We start from the raw sequence: 23,971 nt of genomic DNA on the forward strand, positions 1-23,971 counted from the left end.
AGTCTAATTAAGGTGAACCAAAGTTCTCCGAGATTCTTTCAGTATTTTCCTTACATTGTTTGGGCAATATTTTCTTAAAATATTTACTATAACTAGAAAAAATGCCTGTGCGTTGCAACGTTGCAATGGGTGAGGTTATTTTAATCTTATCATTGTTATACGGTTTAATTAAGGTGAAGTTTACTATGTGAATTTGCTTGAATATATATATATATTTTTAGAAAATCATAAGCTGCAATTAGAAGTCCGATCATCTCAAGTTAATATGCGAGTTTTTTAAAGACATTTCTTATATGACTCCTTTTGTATTTTCAAAAGCGAACGAACCTAAAAACTGACTCAAATACGGATATGTATTTCTAAAAGCAAACGAAGTTAAAAACCGACTCATACACAGATGACGTAACAAGCTACCGGCAAAAACAACTTCAATTTTTATAATAGTAGAGATATAGTCATTTACTAATGTCGAAATAGATAACATGCCAACTCATATTGGAGGAAACATGACGTAAGTGATCAATCCTTTTCCAAATAATCTATAGAAATATGGACCTGGCCATAACAAAGAAAACATTGTAATGATCATAGAGATCGATTCATCTCAATTGAACTTAAAAATATTTTTATTAACTTTAGTTATTTCAAAGAATAATGAAAAAATGTTTTTCATAGGTGGTTCTTAAAGAACAGACTCTAAAAATTGAAACAAACAACATATTTTAAGAAAAAAGTTTCAAACTTCGTATATGAAGTCAGATGAAGACATATTTATATGAAAGTATAGCTCTTGACGAGATCTCCAGCTTTGTAGTTATTTTTTTTATTTGAGATCGATTAGTGTTCTGTATATTCGTTACAAGGTCCTACGTCTATTTTGAAATACAAATATTTGAGACCTTAGATTAATACAAGTTCTATATAAAAATTTTAGAGTTCGACAAGACCTATAGCTTTGTAGTCGATAAACTTTGTACATATCTCGTATGGAAAATCATGTAACTTATGAAAATATTTTTGCACCCACTAAAATGTGAAATGTTCTATTCACATGCACATAGTGTATATAGAGCCTCTAGTAAAATACAAAATATTTTATCAGGCTTTTGCAAATTAACAATTATTTTTTGAAAAGATAAAATTTATTTTTAGAGGTGGCCCGTAAAAATGGATTTTCATACACCGATGTACAATCCGCTCATACAAACCGCCTATTTCTATCAAGGTTGTCAGGATCGGGATCCTAGACAGTATCGTTTTGCTCAAAGTAATATCGTATCGTATGATCGTATCGTAGTACCGGGATACTATGAAATTTTTTTTTAAAGTTTAATTAATATTTATATTATTTACATATGGCCATTCTATATAAAAATATAGTAATAATATATGTCATGCAAATAGGGACATTTATCAACAGGAATCACGTTGGTTTTGATATATTTAACTGATTTTTATATAAACTTGAGCATATTTATTTATAATATTTTGAAACCAGCTTATTTTAAATAATATTTTGTAGTATCGTAGGGATCGTAGAATTGAGATAACACCTAAAATTTCGTAGGATTGTTCTCTTGTCGATCGATCTCTGAATAAATTAAAGCTTCCCGGCTCCGGCCGCTAGCAGTTGCTTCTTTTTCCCACATTCTCTCATGGATATCGATCCAGCTAGCTAGCCAACCAAATTGACCGTGGACTGATCTATCATCTATCCATCCTCCATTGATATATCTTAGTTAGATTCCGTCATTGACCGTGGAGTATGATACTCCAGACTCAGGCAATTAGTTTGCCACTAATTAATCTACTAATGGCTTATGATAGTCATCAGGCGCCTTTAGTTCTCTTTTTCCACATGAATCTCTTAATCAATCACTGATTCCAGATACTAAATGTACGTTACATATATACTATATATGTGGTAGTAATATATATTTGCTACTACAAGACAATGTGTTTATATATCTCCCACGTGGATTAATTGCTACTGGTTCAGTTGATCAGTTGCTCCATGCTACGGCTGCCTTCAATGGCTATATTTTTGTATTCGGACACACATTCGGAGTTGTGCTCTTCGTAGCTTCCTCATCTTATACTTTATTAATTAGATACTGCTAGTATATAACTATATATGTCTGCATGTTCAGCATCAACTGTATCATATCGATATTGTGCCGATCAAACACATAGCTAGATCATCGATCGAGCTGTAGCAAAGCAACAGAAGTGGTGGTTATCTGATCATATCATGGACAGCGGCGGCTGGATCGTCCATGGCTACACCAATGGCGCCACCGCCACCGGCGCCGGCAACCACGGCTTCACCTGTGGCTATGCTGCCAGCAGGTAGCTACTCCATCTCTCGGATCAGGAATTCGATCGATTGATCGCGACGATAATATCGTCTCTGTAATTTGTAAATTCCACTGTTCTTGCGTTGTTTGGCTGGTGATCAGTTACGTATATGGTTATAGCTGCGGTTCTTGGGAGTTCGAGCAAAGGGAGCAGCAGTTCATCAGCTCGCAGATTCAGCACCGTCTCAATGAGGCAAGCTTAATTGCTGCAGTTTAATTGTACATTGATTCACTAGCTAGCTCGAGGCCTCGAGCGTCCGATCGATCAAGAACAATGCGTATAAAATCAAAGAAATTGTAGGATTAATTTGGTAGGCGTTGGATTAATTAATTATGACGTGCAGATCAGCATGCACCTGAGCATGGATGATGACGATGATCAGTCCGCGGTGTACGGCGTCGCCATGGTGGACGACCTCCTGACGCCTTCGCCGTCGACGCACCACGCCGTCGCCGCCGCCGCCGGCAGCTTCCCTTCCTCGTCATCCTCCTCGGCCTCCTTCCGCTCCGCCTCCGTGTCGTACAGCCCGGACACCTCGTCGTCGGCGGCAGCGGCGGCGGCGACGGGATTCTACCCGGAGTTGTCCTCGCAGGTGGCGCCATTATTACCACCACCACCCTTGGTGCGCAACGAGCCCCAGCCCGGCCGTTACACCGCCGGCCTGCCGCCGCCACCGCCGCCGCCGGTGACCGGTGGCGCGTTCAGGCGGTACGCGCGGCACCTCGGCCCGAGGAGGGCGCCCAAGCCGGGGGCGTGCGGGCAGAGGATGTTCAAGACGGCCATGTCAGCGCTGGCCAAGATGCACATGGAGACGACGTACAGGCGCCGCCAGTACTACTACCAGCAAGCGGCGGCGGCGGCCGAGGCGGCGCCGCCGCCGCCGTCCGGCAACAACCAGCTGCAGCACACGATGTCGGAGCGGAAGCGGCGGGAGAAGCTCAACGACAGCTTCGTCGCCCTCAAGGCCGTCCTCCCTCCCGGCTCCAAGGTACAATTATTAATACGTACATTTGTACGTATTACGAACGTATACACGTGCATATTCATGAACATTTTCTTCTATTGATTAGTATTGATCTTGACTAATATTTGCTTAAATTATTTCTCGATCGTTTTTAATGGCAGAAAGACAAGACGTCGATACTGATCAGAGCAAGGGAGTACGTGAAGTCTCTCGAGTCAAAGCTGTCGGAGCTGGAGGAGAAGAACCGGGAGCTCGAGGCGCGGCTGTCCACCCGCCCCGACGACACCAAGAACGACGAAGAGGAGGTGGCGGCGCCACCGGAGGCCGGCGGCGAGGTGAAGAGAGAGGATCCGGTAGAGATCGAGGCTTTAGATAATTTTTTTATAAGATGATACGTAAGCCACAAGAAGGAGACATTTTCATCAATCAAAAAGGATATCCTCTCGTTTTATCTATGTCACCTAAATAGTCATTTTTTTTAAAAAAAGGAATGATGAGATAGATTAATATAAAATGTATCACTCAAACATGCAAGTTATCAACTAGTTATCAACTTCTACAGGTTCTAAAAAAAAAACAAATATAACTACGAGCGTACGATAACTATTTTCAGTTTAATTTGTTCCTTTTGTTGTAACTTGTAGAAGTCTAATTTGAGCTTGTATGTTTGTGGAGTAATATATTTCATATTAATCTATATTGTCAACTTTTTTTAAAATTTTTTTATATTAGATGACCTATAAGTAACGAGGGGATTTCTCTCGATGGATGAAAATCCATATCCTTCTAGAATGGATAGGACCTCTGTCCAGATTTGTAATACACAGATAAATTTCTAGGTTGTAATATTTTGGAATAGAAAGAGTACTTAGCGAATCGCAAAAATGTGCTAACTTGCATAGGTGTAAACATCGGCTAGAGGAAATCTCGATGTCCTGAAGCCACTATCTAAGACCTTTCACAATGCTCTTAGGTGGCATCCAGCCCCAACCTGCCACCAAGGAGATTCCCTTCCATGTATGCATATGTCGAGTCCCTCGCAACCAAATGGAGAGAGAGAGAGAGAGAGAGAGAGAGAGAGAGAGAGAGAGAGAGAGAGAGAGAGAGAGAGAGAGAGAGAGAGAGAGAGAGGAGATCGCGTCCCGCCATGGACCGGAGGAGCTGACCGGATCTACGCCGCCGAGCTCCATCTCCGGCCTTGTCGCCTCGCACCAGGCTAGATCCGGTGGTCAAGGCATCTGTCAGCGGCTTTGCACCGATGGTGACACTGAGCTCGTCGCCGTGGGAGACGCAAATCTAATAAATTCTGGATTTATTAGATTTGGGCGGACTAGAATAAAAACAGAATAAAAACATAAGGGGTGAAATAGAAAATTTCGTGTTAGTACTGTTAGGATACATGCATTGTAGAATGAGTTTCTTTAAGCAGTTCCATGCAACGTGGAAGCCCCCTTTTCACATGGCCATTCAATTTGCGTAGCTTGTCCTGCTAATGGCCTAACCATGTCGATGTCGCTGCTGTGGGGCGAGGACGTGAAGATCTTGTTGGGGTAGATGCCTGACGCATCAGCAGAGCCATGTCTATTACTCCTCCGTCCCACAATATAAGGGATTTTGAGATTTTGCTTGTAATATTTAACCACTCGTTTTATTAAATTTTTTTTGCAAATATAGAAAAATGAAAAGTTGTGATTAAAGTACTATAGATAATAAGTAAGTCACAAATAAAATAAATAATAATTTCAATTTTTTTTTAAATAAGACGAGTGGTCAAACGTTGCAAGCAAAAACTCTTATATTATGGGACAGAGGGAGTATCTCCTAGCGCTTGAATTCAATGCCGTACTCTGGGAGGACATCGCGGTACAATACCGTCAGTAGAGCCCGGCTCCTTATCCATATATAATTAGTTGTGAGAGTTGATGAATTAGTTGTGAGAGTTGATGAATTTAATTATATATATAATTGCAAAAATGTTATTTTTTTTAAAAAAATCACGCATGTACGGAGCAGATATGTATAACTAAAATTGTTTCCACTCGTTGCGATGCATAGGAATTTTCTAGTCCAGTAATAAATACTCCATTTATTAACCTACTAATTAAAGCAGTCCTTATTTAATTATGTGTTCCTACTTCCTAATGATCCAGTTGCATGCTGTGGGAAGAATATGCTGTCAATATTTGCGATTTCTAATTATAAATTAAAAACATATATAGTGAAATACTTTTAGTATATTGGGGCAGCATCCAGAGTATACAACTGCGGCAGCAGTGACACTGCCACATGCAGCCGTGCCTCCCACTCTCCCTGCAGGCTCCCTCGCTCCCTGCATTTTGCAAGCAACGAGTGTTGTCCTTTACTTCTAGATGCAAAACCAAAAAAAAAAAAAAAAAGAAAAGAAAAACAAAAGGACAACTTTCCAAAATACACACATATAGATAATTTAAAAGATCAAAAAATATCTTTAAAAGATCAACCATATACACATATACATAGATAATTTAGGCATACTTTGGGCCTGTTCAGATTGTAGCCAAAATAAACATTACCAAATTTTGGCATTGCCAAAATTGGCAATGGTAATATGCCAAAATTTTAACAGGATTTTTTTATGTATTTACCAAATTTGGCAACAAACTAAACGTTACTAAAATTTTAGCAACTTTGCCTAAAAAAAAATATTATGGTTGAAATTGGCATCAAAATCAACAGCCCTTTCCCATCACATTGGCATAAAGTCTGATCAGATTTGATCTGAAACAGGGACCTAATTAAGTGAGCAGGTCGGTGAGCAGCTAGCCGGTCAGTGGTGGAGACAGCGACATAATCGATCGAGCTCATTGACGTCGACTCGTCTTAAAGGAGGCCAGGATATATATCGATCGTCCGGCACGGCCACATTTAACCCCTGGAAAGCCGACCTGTACATGCCCCACGCGGGCCACCGATCGAGGCCGTACGCCGTGGTGGTGGTCGTCGCGTCACCGTCGGCGTACGTCCGTCCGGCGCGGCATCGCCGTCTTGACTTGTTCCCGCGTGCTGAGCGAAGTGGGGTAGGGGCCTTCGTGTGGTGTGCCGGTAGACGATAGATGGTGGCCCGTGGGCGGTATTGGTAAGGATATACTCCCTCCATCTCTACATGTCTGACGCCGTTGATTTTTTTTAAAATATATTTAACTATTTGTCTTATTTAAAAACTTTTATGAAATATGTAAAACTATATGTATACATAAAAGTATATTTAACAATAAATCAAATGGTAGAAAAAGAATTGATAATTATTTTTATTTTTTTAATAAGATGAATGGTTAAACTTTTAAAAAGTTAATGGTGTCGAATATTTAGTGGAGTACGTAGGTGGGACGCGTTGCGGTTGCCCGCAGCATCCGCGAGGTGTATTGTGGCAACCGCCAACCCACGTCCTGCTGGCCCACTGGGCTATTTGCGGCCAGGCCACTAACATGCAAACAAACCGTAAACACAATTTGTTACTAAGCAGCACACATAAGATTATTGAAGCTAAAAATCAACAAAATAGATATGCTGATGTGTGGGAAAAAATAGTACTATCAACGTTTATATAGCCACTACTGACAAAGGGGGCACTGATAATCTGATAGTGATGATATAATGGAAGAATAATATAAATATATGCTGAAGGTTTCAACAGAACTTGATCAGTGATCACACATCAAGACAGTCAAACATATACCACTGTAACTCAATAATAATAGTGACCACAAAGTATGTTTGTGATATTAAATTAGATTTAATATAACTAATTAATTTGGCAAAATTTTCTTGCTCAACACAACTTGATCGAGTTTCTGATACTGGTTACGCAGCAGGCCAAGAATATTGCAGAGGAAATCATCAACTTGATCTTCATATATACTTCTCGTAGAGGACGGGCAGTGTGTGAGCACTAACAAATCCTGTTCCAGTTAATCAAATATGAAATATCAGTGACATTTGTCGCTAATACAGTGGACTGCGTACATTCAGAAAATAGTGACAGACATGAAATTTCTGACGTTCAGAGGTTGAATGAGAGGGATTTTGGGAAGAAGTTTTGAAGTAGCAGCCTCTTACCAATGTAAATGACAGTTAGGAAATTGCACCAACCCCCAATAACAGCTGCAACCCTGCACGCAGTCCAACGATTGCCTGAAAGGAAGCATAGTTTGACACAGGCATAAAGTCAGTGATAAACAGTTATGATATTTCCAGGGTTTGATTCTTTACCAATTTAATATATTCATGATATGTTTATGCCGCATTGGTGTGTTCGTTATGGGTTCTCCCTCGCCGGCCGCCGGGACGGAGGAGATCGAGAGACTTGAAGGTGTGCAGGACCTTCTGCCGCCACCGCCGGAGCATGCACTCGGCGGCCATGCATGCGCTGCCGCACCGTCGGCGAAGGCCATGCGTTGGCGAGCGAAGTGGCCGAGAGCGAGGCTGTTTGATGGTAGCGGCGGATCTAGAAAATTGATTTGTTGGTGTCATAATGTGTCTATCGGTGTCATAGCATGCTAATTACACTTAGACTATAGTGTTAATAGTGTTATGATATATAGATAAGCAGTTTTACCATAGGTTTTATCGAAAGTCGTCGGTGTCGTCCGACACCGATGCTTACACTGTAAATCCTCCCTTGTTTGATGGGCTGATATTGCTAGCGTGGGCGGAGAGAAAGGTGCCTGTTGGTGTGCCGTGCTTGCTTGCGTCCGTCCGATGCCGAACGAGCGGCCTAGCGACGTCGAACGTTCCTCTTACGTAGATTGATCCATTTTCACGGGGAAGGGACTCGGGGGAAAGGAAGTCCAATGAAAACACATTCATGTGCGACACGGCGTTTTCTCTCAAACGGACACAGAGACGGCCTCATAGAAGGTTTTTCTAATATAAGGGTCATGGCACCCTTTATTTGTTTTTTATACGTAGTTTGAGTTTGGATTTACATGTTTGTATAGTGTCTTAGATTATTGTAATCTATTTTATTAAATTTTATGAAATTTTTATATAACTCAGGTGTCATAGCATTAAGGTGTAGAAAATACTGTCCCATCATCCTATGCATAATCTTGAGAGAAATTTCCAACAAATTCAATAAGAGGTATTTAACATGTTCCTACACCAGGTATAGAAAATACTTTTCCAATTGAGATATCATCCTATATATTTTGAGAAGAATTTCCAACGAGTTCAATATTGTAGGGAAGTACAAGTGCGTGTTCATGAGTTCATCAGTTCATGGCGGAGGCTGGCCCTCCGGCGCTCGGCCGGAGTTGCTGGGTCAGCCGAGACAAGACGGTGCCTTAATTCCTCCGTACCAATTCAAGTATTAGATCCGTATTATGAGAAGACTTTTCACAAACCCATTGTTACGGAAAAAAAGCACTACGTGTTGTGCCCGTACGTACACGTCCTCCATCCGTTACAATTTAAGCGTAACTATGAGTTTTCATGTCTAATTTTAATAGTTTATAGGTTTTTATGATTAATATTTTTGTTGTTATTAGATGATAAAACATGAATAATAATTTATACGTGACTTATGAATTTTTAATTTTTTTAAAATTTTTTTAAATAAAATGGACAATTAAAGTTAGGCACGGAGACTCATCGCAACACTTAAAATAGGATGGAATAGTAGGAAGGCTCTCTCTCTTGAAAGGACGTAACAACACTGATCACATTGCTACGTATCCTTCCGTTCCAAAATAAACTAAATTAAAATAAGACTTTCGTGGTTAGGGTTTTGTGAGTTGTCTTGTATCTAAAAAAATAACACGTTATCACGTTAAACATATACTTTTAAATTTTTTTTATTAAAAATTGATTTGGGTTCGATCGATCGATCCTGCGTGCGCGAGTAAAGGGACGGCGCCGTGACCATCACCGAATGATGTTTTGGGTACCTAGCTCAGTCCTCAGGTGGGGTGCTCGAGATACGTTGAGATGAAAATAAAGTCTAGGATACGTAGAACGAGAAATCATTCAGTGCTTAATTACTTAAGTTTTAATTATTATAAATTTTAAAATAAATATATTTGATATTTAAAGTAAATTTTATATAGAAAATTTTTGTACCAGATGTACCTTTAGTACTTAAAAAAACGTGCAAGAAAATGTTCAGGTAAAATCTATATATCTTCAATCAGAAAAGCCATGAATGTGCATGCGTGGCAGCGGGACAAGCATTGGCGTAAATATTATTACAAGAGACTTTTCTTCTTTCAACTTAAACGGCGGTCTTTTTGTGGCAGCTGCTATACCTGACGTACGTGGCCGGTCACGTACGGCTTGGAATTTTGAATAAATTAGACTACTGTAGGATTGGAGGACGGTGCCATGCATCACCGTGTGTGTACACAGTAGTACACACAATGCAGGAGATGGCCGGGTAAAATAGCTACTGTGTGCTAGTACATATATACCACAGTATTCCTCATCGTACTGCACCGATCGAGCTAAGGCGTTCCATTCAAACTTTCGAAAATTCCGTTACATCAAATGTTTGAACATATACATAAAATATTAATTGTGAACGAGAAAAAAAAACCAATTGCACAGTTTGCATGTAAATTGCGAGACGAATCTTTTGAGCCTAATTACGCCATGATTTGACAATGTAATGCTACAATAAACATTTACTAATAACGAACTAATTAGGCTTAATAAATTTATCTCGCAGTTTATATGCGGAATCTGCAATTGTTTTGTTATTAGTCTATGTTTAATACGTCAAATGTTTGTCCGTACATTAAAAAAATTTTAGCACGGCCTAAATTTTTATTTTTAAGTCCAACTAGGAAGTTTCTTTTAAGTCCAAATAGGAAGTTACCTAGCGCATATGCGCGGTCACCTTGTTTTAGTGATGAAATCTATTTCGTGCGGACATTCGATGTTGGACTTATCGAGCGACACATGTGCAGATAGTCCGATCAGACGTACCAAGAATCTCTTGTATGAAAAAGAACGCTATTCACGTGGCTGGGTTCAATACCAACCAATTCACTAGCCTTTCCTTAATACCAACTAATTCACTAGCCTTTCCTTTGCACTATAGCTCCTTTTTTTTTAAAGTACAGAACATTTGATGATTTATATTTTTTAAATCCATTTGAACCATCGTACTCCACTCAAAATATGTGACAAAACAAGTCCAATACTAAATATATTTAAACAGTCAAAAGTAATTTACTTAAACCCTATAAGTAACTAAGTTTACAATAGAAGTAGCTTTCTGTATCATCGAAAGTAAACGTAGTAGAAGATGTTGAATTAAGAAATTATGCGAAGTAAAATATGGAGAAGATTGATGGGTAAATACATTTATTTTATATATTTTTGAAGTAATCACTATGTTTTTCTTTAAAAAAAGTAATTTTCATCATTGGAAGTTATTCTAAAAGAATAGAAGCTAGTGACCCTTCACGTTATTAAAATAATTACACTAGGGAAAATAGGTCTATTTTTCTCTTCACAATATTAGAAGCAAGTACATTATTAGAGGGACTAGAAAAAATATGTGTTGCAAAATATCCGTGCATTACAATGGGTGAAGACTATTTTAGTCTTATTATTGTTATATGGTTTAGTAAAGGTGAAATTCACTGTGTTAAATTCGCTTGGATATATATTTTGTTAGAAAATCATGAGTTGCAATTAGGAGTCTGATCGTCTCAAGTTAGCATGTGAGTTTTTTAAACAGCTATGTCTTATATGATTCCTTCTATATTTCCAAAAGCGAACGAACTTAGGCCCTGTTTAGTTCACGAAAAGAAATTTTTTGGTTGTCACATAAGATGTTTGACCGAATATCGGAAGGGCTTTTCGAACACGAAAAAAAAATTAATTTTATAACTCGCCTGAAAACCGTGAGACGAATCTTTTTAGCCTAATTAATCCGTCATTAGCATATATGGGTTACTGTAGCACTTATGGCTAATCATAGACTAGTTAGACTCAAAAGATTCGTCTCGCGATTTCTCCCATAACTGTGCAATTAGGATTTTTATCTATATTTAATGCTTCATGCATGTGTCCAAAGATTCGATGTGATGTTTTTAGGAAAAATTTTTGGGGAACTAAACGGGGCCTTAAAAGCCGACTCAAAATCATATTTGTATTTCTAAAAGCGAACAAACTTAAAAACCAACTCATATGCGGATGACGTACCAAAGTATCAGAAAAAATATTTTTAATTTTTATAATAGTAGAGAAGTGACTAGAAAAATAAAAATAACTATTCACGGTATTATAACTGACTTTTTTACATCTGTAGAAGTAACATTTCATGATATTGTCAAAAAAAATAGGACTAACCGTACCATTCTAGAGATACCTTCGCTACAAGATGATTTAATAATAAGAATAAAATTTGGAAGTAAATTTGATTTATGTAGTTTAATTTTAGGCTTTATTCAATTTACTTTCATAAATACCTAAGAAGTAATTTAATAAAATCTAAAAGTAACTTACACATATGATAAAAGTAATTTTCTTATATAAAAAGATAATACACAATATGTTAATAGTGGGCTCCACACACTATTCCTCCTCCCAACATGGCACCGACTCTTCTCCGGTGCCATTGAGCTCGTCCTCTACCGATTGTTGCCCCTTCCCTGGCGCCGCCTAGTTTGTTCACCTTGTCAATTACTGCCCCTTCTCCATTGAACTCGTCCTCTGCCCCCCTCAAGCCAAAATCTGTTGACTACTGCCCCTTCTTTGTTGCTGTCAAGCTCTTCCACACTGTCCCACCGAGCTCCATGTCCCCTGATATGCGTGAGGTAGGAAGGGACGGTGAGGTCGACTCCTGATCTGGCAAAGAGGGGACATACAATAGCGTTGGGAGAGCTCTTCACCCCCTTGGGCTCTCACGTGGATCTGGCTCACTTGGCGGAGACGGTACTGTCCTCCCTTCCCTTTCCCTATCCTCCTGTGCCGCCTCCCGTGCACGCCTCGTCAGCCACCTGTGCTTGCCTTGTCCGCCATCGTCGCTTCGTCGCTGTCGCCTCCTACCATCCTATGCTTGTCTCGTCCACAGCCTGCTACTGAGCAGTGTGGAGAGAGAAGATAGTGGGGAGGGGGTGAAACTAGAGGGAAAGATTGGGTAGTGTAATAGAGAGAAAAAGAAGTAAGACTAACATGTGGGATCTATTATCAGATTGGAGAGTGTAATAGATAGACTATTGGAGGGAAAGATAAATTTAGTTCTCTAATATTTTGGCAAGATGGCCAATAAATTTAGAGAGCTAGATTTGGAGAGGCCGTTGGAGATGTTTTAAGGAGTTTATTATAAGTTAAATTAATTGCTTTTGAACCGCTTCGAGTTTAGCCGACTTTATAGAAAAACAAGTAACATTTTCAACATAGAAGAAATGTGGTGTATTTAATGAAAATGGTTTGCTGTTGTAGATTATCTTAACATAAAACAACATATGGGTACATGTACTCTTGGAATTATATTAAGGAAGAAGACGGAGCCAAGTAGAGGATATAGATATGTAGTATCTATAAGGGCAGTCCCAACCCATAGTATCAATAAGCAGTGTCTATGGTGCCATGTCAATAAGACATCACAATAGAAACTACACTTTACAACCCATGGTTTCTTAAAGTGGGCCATTAATAAATACATCATCTCTCTTCTCTACAAATCATATTTATTCTTCATCTATTATGAAGACACTATTATCTCCCAATGCAAAACTTAATAGTGTCTAGTGCATAGGTTCTCGTGTTGAAGCTGTGTCTTGCATGAGACCCAGTTTCTTCCTCTCTTCACTTTCTCTCTTAATTAATATAGTGCCACATAAGTTAAAAGTCCTACATGGCAATGTAGTTAATACCATAGACACCATCCTATGTGGAGGGTTGGGACTGCCCTAAAGCTACAACCAACTAAATCCTAAAACTCAACATGCAAAAGTGCAACATTATCATCCATTAGCAATTATTACATCTTAAACCTCATGTAAACATGCTATATCATCTATATTTTGTTATATTTAAAAGTTTTAAAATACAAGCATGTTCAATCATCATCCCATATAATTTACATAATATTTCAATATATATCTCCCTATCGTTTTCTACAATATTCTATATACATGTACCGTTCATCTCCACTAGTTAATGCCTTTTATCTTCTCTCATTAAACCTTATCACTTCAATTGTTCCTAACCTTTAGATTATTAATCTATAGTCCAAATTATTTCCCTCATTTTTTTCTCTCATGAAGCCACATCACCTTACTTTTTTACTTTTGGATTATCAATCTATATACTATTTAAAATATCATAAACCACATCAACTTAATGGCCTTTTCTAATGATCGATCAAAAAATAAAAAAAAATTCTAAGCTTATGACATCTAGCTATGTTACATGTTATTTCTACTATTATTGTATAAGCTCCCGCGGCAATGCGTTTGGTTTCATCTAGTTTCTAAGGATTCTGTGACTGAAAATCCTAAGAAATATTATCTTTCCTGTAGACTCCAGTGACAGAAGAAAATCATCCACTCCAACCTCTTTATTTTATTTTATTTTTTATGGTTGGTTTCATGTGTTTTTCAATTTTCTATTTATTATACATGTATTTCTATATTCTATTATTGTGATTTTCGCATTCCAGTATTTATATATGTTTTTACAATCTTGTGTTCTGAAAGAGTCTAAGCCTAGAGATAGGGGTGCCTATTGTGTAATATAAGTATTGCTCTATCTCTCTATTAATTTAGTTAAACTTAAATAAATTCAAATCATTAAAGATAATGTAAAACACCTTTTATATATGGAAAATAGGTAGGTATGTGGCCAATAATCTGATCGATCTTGGCCGTTGGATGCGATCAAGAGATCTTATGACCCATGTCTCTCCAATAATAACGTTGCTAGCACAAATTCAGATCCTCTGTATTGAAGGTACTAATGCAAAGGATGAATAGTACAGCGGAATAGGAATACTGGAATACTGTAGACCGTCCGATCGAGAACGGAAGTTTCGGATATCGTACTACTTAACAGTGTGCTACAATATTTTCGATCATGTAACCGCAGTAAATCGGCACTGTTCATGGTGTTAATTCATTGTTCTCTCACATGAACAATACTCCTCTGCTGTAGATGATCCGGATCCTGCTTGCACTACTAGTCACGTGTTTCACATTCTTTTCTTTTGAAAGAAAACAGTAGTACGTATCTCATATGGGTTTTTTTGTTAGAAAATATTTCATATGATTGGTTAGTTGGTTCGCTAATTTTGTTTGCTAGTTATCATGTATTACAACTTGGCACAAACTCATTATTATCTGATTTGCTCTCTTTGTGTCGTCGCCCAAGCAAACAAATATATATGTAGTACTGTAGATTCTCTCCATGCATTCATCTTAACTTCTCCGAATGAATTCTAAATTAAATGAATGAATCATCAAGATGCGTGAATGCGCAGATTAAGCTATTCTAACTAGGTTTACGAATTAATCGGCTAATTAGCAACCAACTGGCTAATCATCAATTAATTCTTCTTCATCATCATCATGATCATCATATTTGTTTTCTAAAATTTGCGCCGGAAATTCAACCTAGACTGGAAATATTTCTCCAATCTTTCGTTAGCTAGCTACCACAATGATCCAAAAGTTTTGTCAAATATTTAGAACGGGGCCGGATAGCTATATATAGCTAGGCAGTGTCGACGAAGATGATGTGAGATCTCTCTCATTGAATATCTGATCCGTCGTCTAATTCAAAAGCTTCCCGTCTCCGGACGCTAGCTGCTCAATTCTCTCCATTTTCGCATGCATCCAGCCAAACCAAATTGACCGTGGACTGATCATATTACATTACATCATCCTTCATTGATACTTCGTCCCATTTTAAATGTAATCATAGATTTTTGTCCATCTTATTTAAAAAAAGTCATACATAAAGCACTATTTATATTTTATCATCTAATGACAATAAAAATACTAATCATAAGAAAAGTTTAAATAAGATAGACGGTCAAATATCGAATACAGAAACCCACAACAACAGTTAAAATATAATGGAGTGGGTACATAGGAGCACTTAAAAGATCCTATAATCGATTGATGTACATCCTACGGCAGTCAGGCCACTGGCTGGTCTCGAGATGTGCGTACTCGCTAGCAATTTGCCCATAAAATATTTTTTCCCTCGAGGAATGATTTTTCTTTTATGTTACCTAAATATTTATGATTTCGTAAAGTAGAAAGTGTAGCTCAACTAATTAGGTTCCTATTGATAAAACCTGTATCTACTGATAATGTTGGTGCTCGTATTTATGACTATTTATTTTTTTAGTGGTAGGCAATGTACTCTTGACAATGAGTAACCCATGATGACTTGTCATTATCAAGATATATTTACCCAAGTTTTCTAGAGATTCTCATAAGGATTAGTTAGAAGTAATTTGTTTATTTTGTTACAACTTATAAAAGTTAATTTCTTTTAAAAAATAAATATGACTTAAATCTAGGTGACATGCAAGAAATAGGAGATATCCTCTCGCTCGGCAAAAATTCATCTCCCAATTTGTCACTAATTAATCTACTCTTACTCGTTAGAGTCATCAGCAAGCTAGCTTAGCTGCATGCTGATCGGGCCGGAATTTCGAACTTAATTAGCACGTGGATTAATTGGTTAGTACTTCCTCCGTTTCATATTATAAGACTTTTTAACATTGTCCATATTCATATAGATGTTAATGAAACTAAACACATATATATACACTTATAACGGAGGGAGTACAAGTCATTGTGTTGGTCAATTGATCGATCGATCTGTTGCTCTCCTGTTGCTGCGGCTTCGTCGTTGGCTATATATATATACACTAGCTAAAGACCCGTGCGTTACAACAGATATTATAAGAGATAAAAACAAAAGTAAAAGCAAAAGTAAAAGCAATTACAAATTTACAGCATATATAGTTAGTTGATTAGATATATAATATCATATCTAAAGCAAAAGCATTGTATTTATAGCCCCACATGTTAGCTTGTGGTATTAGAGTCATTTAAAATAGTTTAGATAGATCAGTTGCAGACTCACCCTACCTAGCTACCACTCGTGCATCTCTAACTTTTTTCAACTCTATACAACACATCGGTGTTGTACTAGCTTCCTTTAATTTCCTGATCGATCTTAACGTACTAGCTGTACTATATAAATACTACTAGTATGAATGTATAGTGATAAGCAGCGCATCAACTGTGCAACTCATAGCTAGCTGGAACTAATTTAACCAGATATAGTTTGATCAATCGAGCTAGCCAGAGCAACTGATCTGGTGATCATATATAGTCATGGATAGCAGCAGCTGGATCCATGGCTACACAAACGCCAACGCCACCGGCGCCAACAGCGGCTTCATGTGCGGCTACGCTGCCAGGTATATATGTGTTGAATTAAAACATCTTGATGAGATGATCACCGTGCATGACACGATCGATCAACGACAATATCATCTCTGTAAATCGTCTGTTCTTGAGTGGTTTTGGCTGATCAGTTAGTTACCTACTTAAGTTCGTGCTTGCGGCTGCAGCCCAGTAGAGTTTCCGCAGCAGCAACAGCTGGTCAGCTCGCCGATTCAGCAACACCTCAACCAGGCAAGCTTAATTTGCTCTGATCGATCAACAACAATGCATAAAATCAATCAAAATGATAGGATTAATCTAATTTGGTAGGTATATATGGTTTGCAGATCAGCATGCAGATGGGCATGGATGACGAGTCGGCGGTGTACGACGGCGCCTCCATGGTGGGCGACCTCCTCATGGCTTCCTCGTCGGCGCACCACGCCGGTGCCGGCAGCTTCCAGTACTCCTCGTCGACGACGTCCTCCTCCGCCTCCTTCCGCTCCGCCTCCGTCTCGTGCAACCCGGAGAGCTCGGCGGCGGCGGCGCCAGAGTTGCCGGCGGCAACCGGCGGCGCGTTCAGTCGCTACGCGCGGCACCTCCGCCCGAGGAGGCCACCCAAGCCGGGAGCGTGCGGGCAGAGGATGTTCAAGACGGCCATGTCGGTGCTCGCCAACATGCACGTGGCGGCGACGTACCGCCGCCAGTACTACTACCAGCAAGCGGCGGCGGCGGCGGCGGCCGAGGCGGCGCCGGCGCCGCCGTCCGACAACCAGCTGCAGCACATGATCTCGGAGCGGAAGCGGCGGGAGAAGCTCAACGACAGCTTCGTCGCCCTCAAGGCCGTCCTCCCTACCGGCTCCAAGGTAAAATTAATACGTACTCCAGTACATCTATCTATTATATAATTAAAGGAATAGAAAAAGGAGCCTCCACGTTCGCTCTCATGGCCTAGAAATTCTCACATTAATCGGAGAAAAAGAAAAAACAGAGTCCATATAGAAATACAATTTAGAAATAGCTTAAATTCGGAATTAAAAAATAAGGAATATTAGAAGAGGAGACCGGAGTCCATATAGAAATACAATTAGGAAATAGCTGAAATTCGGAATTAAAAAATAAGGAATATTAGAAGAGGAGACCGGAGTCCATATAGAAATACAATTAGGAAATAACTGAAATTCGGAATTAAAAATAAGGAATATTAGAAGTAGAGTATAGAGTCCATGTAGAAATACAATTAGGAAATAACTGAAATTCGGAATTAAAAATAAGGAATATTAGAAGTAGAGTATAGAGTCTATATAGAAACTTAAAACTAACTAAAATTTGGAATAAACATAATAAAATTAAAAGTAGAGTTTAGAGTCCGTATAAAAATACAATTTACAAATAGTTAAAATTCGAAATTAAGAAAAAATGGGAAGAAGAGTTTAATGCTAATATAGGAATACAATTTAGAAGTAACTAAAATTCGAAATTAAAAATTAAATAATATTGAAAGATGAGTTTAGAGTCCACATAGAAATATAATTAGAAATAATAAAATTTCAGAAATAAAAATAAATAATATTAGAAGAAGAACATATAGTCTATATAGAAATACAATTTACAGAAAAAAGAATTCGAAATTAAGAAAAAATGGGAAGAAGAGTTTAATGCTAATATAGGAATACAATTTAGAAGTAACTAAAATTCGAAATTAAAAATTAAATAATATTGAAAGATGAGTTTAGAGTCCACATAGAAATATAATTAGAAATAATAAAATTTCAGAAATAAAAATAAATAATATTAGAAGAAGAACATATAGTCTATATAGAAATACAATTTACAGAAAAAAGAAATATTAAAAGACGAGTCTAGAGTCCATATAGGAATATATATAATTTACAAATAACTAAAATTTTATCTTAAAAATAATTAATAACTAACACATATATAAAATGCAATATGAATATTACACATTAGTAGTTTTGTAAAGTTATTGCAAAATTTAAAATTATGTTGTTATTTTAATATATTTGAATAATATAATGAGAAAACATATATGCTATTATATGAGAGAAAATATAATGATGCTAGCCGCGCAATCTGCGCGGGCCATCATGCTAGTTTGTACGTATTACACGTGCATATATATATGTGCAAAGCTTCTTTATGAACATTTTCTTCACCACCTTGACTAATACTCTCTCCGGGTTAATAATATTTAGACAGACTAAAAATCATTCGACAGATTTTTCGTAGAAAATTAGTCGGATTTTCAAGCCACCCCCACGTGCGGTTCAAATGAAAACATATCAACGTACGTCAGTCACCGGACGTTAATCACTTCAATGATGCTAAAAGAAAAGGAAAAACAAGCAACTTACACCTATTTACATCAACTTACATATGTAATTTTAAAACTTACAGTGTAAATACATTAAAATTACATATGTAACTTTGGGTACTTGCAATGTAAAACTTCTTTTATGAAAAATACAACGGTATATATAGTCCCAAAAATATCAAATCACACCTCAAACAATTAAGTTAACTACAATGCAACAAAACAACGATGAGTAAATCCGTACATGTAAAACAAAAACTACACCCGCATGTACTTAAAAATTACATTGTATCTGTAGTGCACTTACATTTTAATCGTGGTATAACAATGGTGTGAGTGGGTGTAGTGTAACTGCATTGAAAGTTTTAAAAATGTTAAGTATAGACATAAAGCTGTTGTCCGCTGCTTGCTCAGTTGGTGGAGTGCATGTTGTGGCATCCCGACGTCATGGGTTTGATTCCCTTTTCTAGCGACTTTTTTTTTTCACTCAATGGCACATGCACGTATCTCAAAGTAAATCATGCGGTCAACAAATCGACTGATTTTTAATAGAAAATCTGTCGACAGATACGTAGCAATTCCATAATATGGGTTATTGTTTTGTAAAAGGCACGATCTTAAATAAACAACTTTAACCATTATTTTTCATTATAATATATATAAAAGTGTTAACAAATATATAACCTTATTAAAGTACTTTTTAAGACTACTCTATATACATATATTTACTATAGTTACCATATTTAAAAAATAAATATTTTAAAAATAATTCATAATTAAATACTCTAAAGTTTGATCTCACGCTTATCCAAAACGACAAGTATTATCTGACCGAAAAAAAAACCGTACTATTTGCTTAAAATATTTCTCTTTTTTAATGGCAGAAAGACAAGGCGTCGATACTGATCAGGGCAAGAGAGCACATAAAGTCTCTCGAGTCAAAGCTGTCGGAGCTGGAGGAGAAGAACCGGGAGCTGGAGGCGAGGCTAGCCAGCCGCCCCGCCGCCAAGAACGACAAAGGCGAGACGGCGGCGGCGGAAGCCGGCGACGAGACGAAGCGAGAGGACCTAGTAGAGATCGAGGTGACGACGACGAGCGGCGGCAGCGGAGCGGCGGCTGCGGCGGCGACAGGAGGAGATCAAGAGACTTGTTGCACGCTCAACGTGGACTTGCGCGGCGGCGGCGGCGGAGGCATGAGCACGACGGACGTTGTGCTCCGGACGCTGCAGTGCCTGAGAGAGCAGATCGGCGACGGCGCCAGCCTCGTGGCGATGAGCACCAGCGCCGGCTCCGGCGGCCGCCCTCCTAGTGCAAACCTAACATTACAGCTCAAGGTATAACTAACTAACTAATTAAACATTTTCTTATTGAAGTCAAACGCCAAAGCTGTCTCACACCTCGTTGATCAGAAAAAAGAAAAAGAAAAGAAAAGAAGAAATTTCATGTACATTATTGACGGTATGATTGTACACATTTTTCTCTCTAAGATAATGGAAAACCTTATACACATACTCATACTTTTTTTAGATAATGGAATAAAACATTCCGGCCTTGCAAAGTATCACTCTAACGAAGAGTGTAGTTCAAAATAAAAATAAACACACCCAACAAAATAAAAGACCAAATCAAGATAAGGAGTACACATTTATTCAAATCTATTTATAAATCTCCATCTATATTTTGCAGAAAGTTACATAACTGTCGTCTCAAGCCTAAGACATGCAACCTTCATAAGCTCTCCATCATCTTCATACTTTTGCAGTTGTACCCAACATCGGAGCCAATATGTTGCTCTGAAAATTACCTGTAAATATGAGATAGATGGTGATTTGTCAAATACCATATCATTTTTACTCAACCACAGAGCCCAACATATGGCAGATGCTCCTACAAGTATGAGTTTACTCTTTTTCTTGTCAACCGTCAAAAGCCAACCATCAAACATATTAGATATGGTTCTAGAAAGGTATAGATCAGATGAGAACTGAACTTGTCAACCCTCAAAAGCCAACCATCAAACATATTAGATATGGTTCTAAGAAGGTATAAATTAACTAAATAAAAACTGAACTGCTCTCCAAACAAATTGATTCGAATACGTGGGCATGCAATGTTCTTGACGGCTTGAATTAATTAGCCTTGACACCTCAATTAATTACTTCACTCTGCTGACGATCCTGCGAGCCCCAAAAGTCTGCATGATGGCCGATCGATAATGATGGAGGGCTAATTAACGTGGTACTTTAGTAACTTCAGGTCAACATTAAGAATCAAGCGTGAAAGTTGACTAATACTACTGTAACGTTCGTCGTCAGTCATAGCTAGCAGACACAAATATTATAACAAGATTCTCTGAAAAGTAAAGGACCATGATGTCAAACTGGTAAAGGAATTCTACACCACTGTACAAATCACGATTGATCGAGACGATAATGTATATATGGTCTGTGAATTCCTCTGTTCTGTCGTGCATATTATTATTGCAGCTGCAGCCCCCGGGAGTTTCAGCAAAGGGAGCAGCAGCAGGAGCGGCTGTTCATCAGCTCCTCGCAGATTCAGCGCCATTTCAACCAGGCAAGCTTATATCACAATTTTTTTTATTGATTAACTAGCTCGATCATGAACAATCAATGCATATAAGATCAAAGAAATATATTGTAGAATTAACTTTGTTGGGTTTTGGATTATGACATGCAGATCAGCATGAGCTTGAGCATGGATGATGTGACGATGATCAGTCCGCGGTGAGCCGGTGCCGCGGTGTACGGCGCCGCCATGGTGGACGACCTCCTGATGCATTCGTCGACGCACCATGCATGCTGTCGCCGCCGGTAGCTTCCCTAATGAGATTTACTCCGGTCCAATAAAAAGTATCTCGAGGTACTGGTACCTCACAGTATCAAATCGTTTTCGATCGTTGGATCTAGTTAGGCAAGATAGATATTCTTAAATCCAACGATCGGAAACGATTTGATACCGTGAGGTACTGGTACCTCGAGATACTTTTTGTTGGACTGAAGCAAATCTCTTCCCTAATAGGTCATACAGCCCAAAGACCTTGTCGGCGGTGGTGGCGGTGACGGGATTCCAGTAGCTGGAGGTCTCCTCGCAGGTGCCGTTACCACCACCCTTGGTGTGCAACGAGCGAGCCCCAGCACAACCATTACACCGCTAGCCTGCCACCGCCACCGTCACCGGCGATGGAGTTGCCAGCGATCGGTGGCGCGTTCAGCCAATACGCACTACTACAACACTTCTAATAATTATCGGTTTATAGGTGTTGGTTCATTTAAGAGAATTTTACGGTACAATATATATACTAATAGTATATACTAACATTATAAATGAGGACACATTTGGAATTCCCTGCCAAATTTAAAGGGGTATTTAGTAATTCGTGATTCATCTTCATTCTAATTGTCAAATTGATCGTAGATGCCTAATCTATCCGGAGCAGAGAGACGACCCATGGCATTGACCGAACGACAAACATCGGCGGCGGTGTGTAGGCAACGACGGCACGGCGGGGAGGCCAAGTATAGCGGGAGGCGCAGCTGCGGTGGTGGGTGTGTTGGCAGCAAGCAGAGCGCATAATCATGAGGCTAAGAAGCTCGCAGTTGAAGCCATTGCAGCTACAATCTATATCGTTCTATCATTTATACTGCTAGTATATACTTGTAGTATATTGTAACATAAAAGTTCTCTCATTTAAACCTCTAACCTTCACGGAATAAAAATATATAAAACTGATATATTTAATTAACTATAGGTGTCAGTTTTAAAGGGAAAACCGGTATTTATAATATTTTATCGGTTTTGCTATAAATCATTTGACAGAATTTTTTTCCACCGTATCATACGATTTTTTTTACCATCAGATCCCATCTTGAGATATGTGATTCTTTGGCACGTTCTCTGTTGATTCGTTATCCGTGAGCACACTAATTACTCTTGTGTTTAGCTGCAACTTTCTCGGTTCCTCGGGCCAAGGACGCATTTGGCTTACTACACTATTTCAATGTGGTTGTGGAGACCAGGATTGTGTGAAGCAGGGAGAGATGCACATGTATAAACAATAAGTAGAAATTATACTATAGAACAATAATAAAAATTACAATCTAAATGCTACACTATGTAATTAACTAGAGTGTAATCCACACATAATTACACTATAACGAGATGCAGATGTAGACGGCCGGTGGTGACATAGCCAGCGGCGCGGGCTGACAAAGTTGGTGTGGGGCGCCTCCTTCTTGGACCGGTTGATTCGAGCTCTCGCTTGGATGGCCACCGCGCCGGGGGCGGGAGGTGGTCGTACTCGTACATGGGGATGGGGAGAAGCCCGGAGAGGCACGCTAATTAATAAGAGACTACCTATACATTTATCGATAAATTTTCTTCTAAAAATTTAATAGATATAATTATAGTACAATCGTAGTGTAATTACACTGTAACTTATATGTAATTATACTGTAATTTGCATGTAACTACAGTGTAACTTATATGTAAGTTTCACATAATTTTAAATCATTAGATCTATTACAAGATTTATTTTGGTGAGAAAGAAAATAAATCATAGCACACACATATGTGAAAGAATTTGTTCCCACGACCTCCAATTTACCGAAATAACATATTACGGATAGATTTTTGAAAGTTACATACAAGTTACACTATAGTTACAGTGTAATTACATGCAAGTTACAGTGTAATTATATTACGATTGTACTGTAATTACACCTGTCAAATTTTTAGGGGAAAATTTGTCGACAAATATATAGCAAAATCGATTAATAATGAGTTGAACAGTGCAAGAAGCTAGGCTGGCGGCGCCTTCTCGGGCGTCACGGTCAGCGGCGTCATCTTCCTGTCGGAGCTCCACCAGACGGCGGCGACACATTTTTTTATTTTAAAGATTAT

At 38.6% G+C, this 23,971-nt stretch overlaps 2 protein-coding genes across 4 annotated transcripts; both read left to right on the plus strand.

The window, feature by feature from the left end:
* The first annotated feature begins 2,154 nt into the window (after positions 1–2,154).
* Positions 2,155–4,019, plus strand: LOC4327324 (putative transcription factor bHLH041). The gene is made up of 3 exons (XM_026025081.2): positions 2,155–2,349; positions 2,478–3,346; positions 3,484–4,019. The coding sequence occupies exons 2-3, from the start codon at positions 2,708–2,710 to the stop codon at positions 3,712–3,714; spliced, it is 870 nt and encodes a 289-aa protein (XP_025880866.1). The 5' UTR covers positions 2,155–2,349; positions 2,478–2,707; the 3' UTR covers positions 3,715–4,019.
* A 12,534-nt stretch (positions 4,020–16,553) lies between these two features.
* LOC107280684 (uncharacterized) lies at positions 16,554–22,814 on the plus strand. 3 transcript variants are annotated; one of them, XR_010740485.1, is made up of 7 exons: positions 16,557–16,751; positions 16,905–16,968; positions 17,064–17,582; positions 19,936–20,385; positions 21,538–21,625; positions 21,749–21,882; positions 22,091–22,814. XR_010740485.1 is itself a non-coding variant. In XM_015779670.3 (5 exons), exons 1-5 carry the CDS (start codon positions 16,666–16,668, stop codon positions 20,747–20,749), a joined length of 1,131 nt encoding a protein of 376 aa, XP_015635156.1. In that variant the 5' UTR covers positions 16,557–16,665; the 3' UTR covers positions 20,750–20,880. The 3 variants fall into 3 exon arrangements, 2 of the variants coding, with proteins under 2 accessions (XP_025879409.1, XP_015635156.1); XM_015779670.3 differs by lacking the exons at positions 21,538–21,625; positions 21,749–21,882; positions 22,091–22,814 and adding an exon at positions 20,738–20,880; XM_026023624.2 differs by lacking the exons at positions 21,538–21,625; positions 21,749–21,882; positions 22,091–22,814 and having other exon boundaries at positions 16,554–16,751; positions 19,936–20,562.
* Positions 22,815–23,971: the final 1,157 nt, after the last annotated feature.

The sequence above is a fragment of the Oryza sativa genome, chromosome 1 (genome assembly GCF_034140825.1).
Source record: "Oryza sativa Japonica Group chromosome 1, ASM3414082v1".
In the NCBI taxonomy this organism is placed as follows: Eukaryota; Viridiplantae; Streptophyta; class Magnoliopsida; order Poales; family Poaceae; genus Oryza; species Oryza sativa.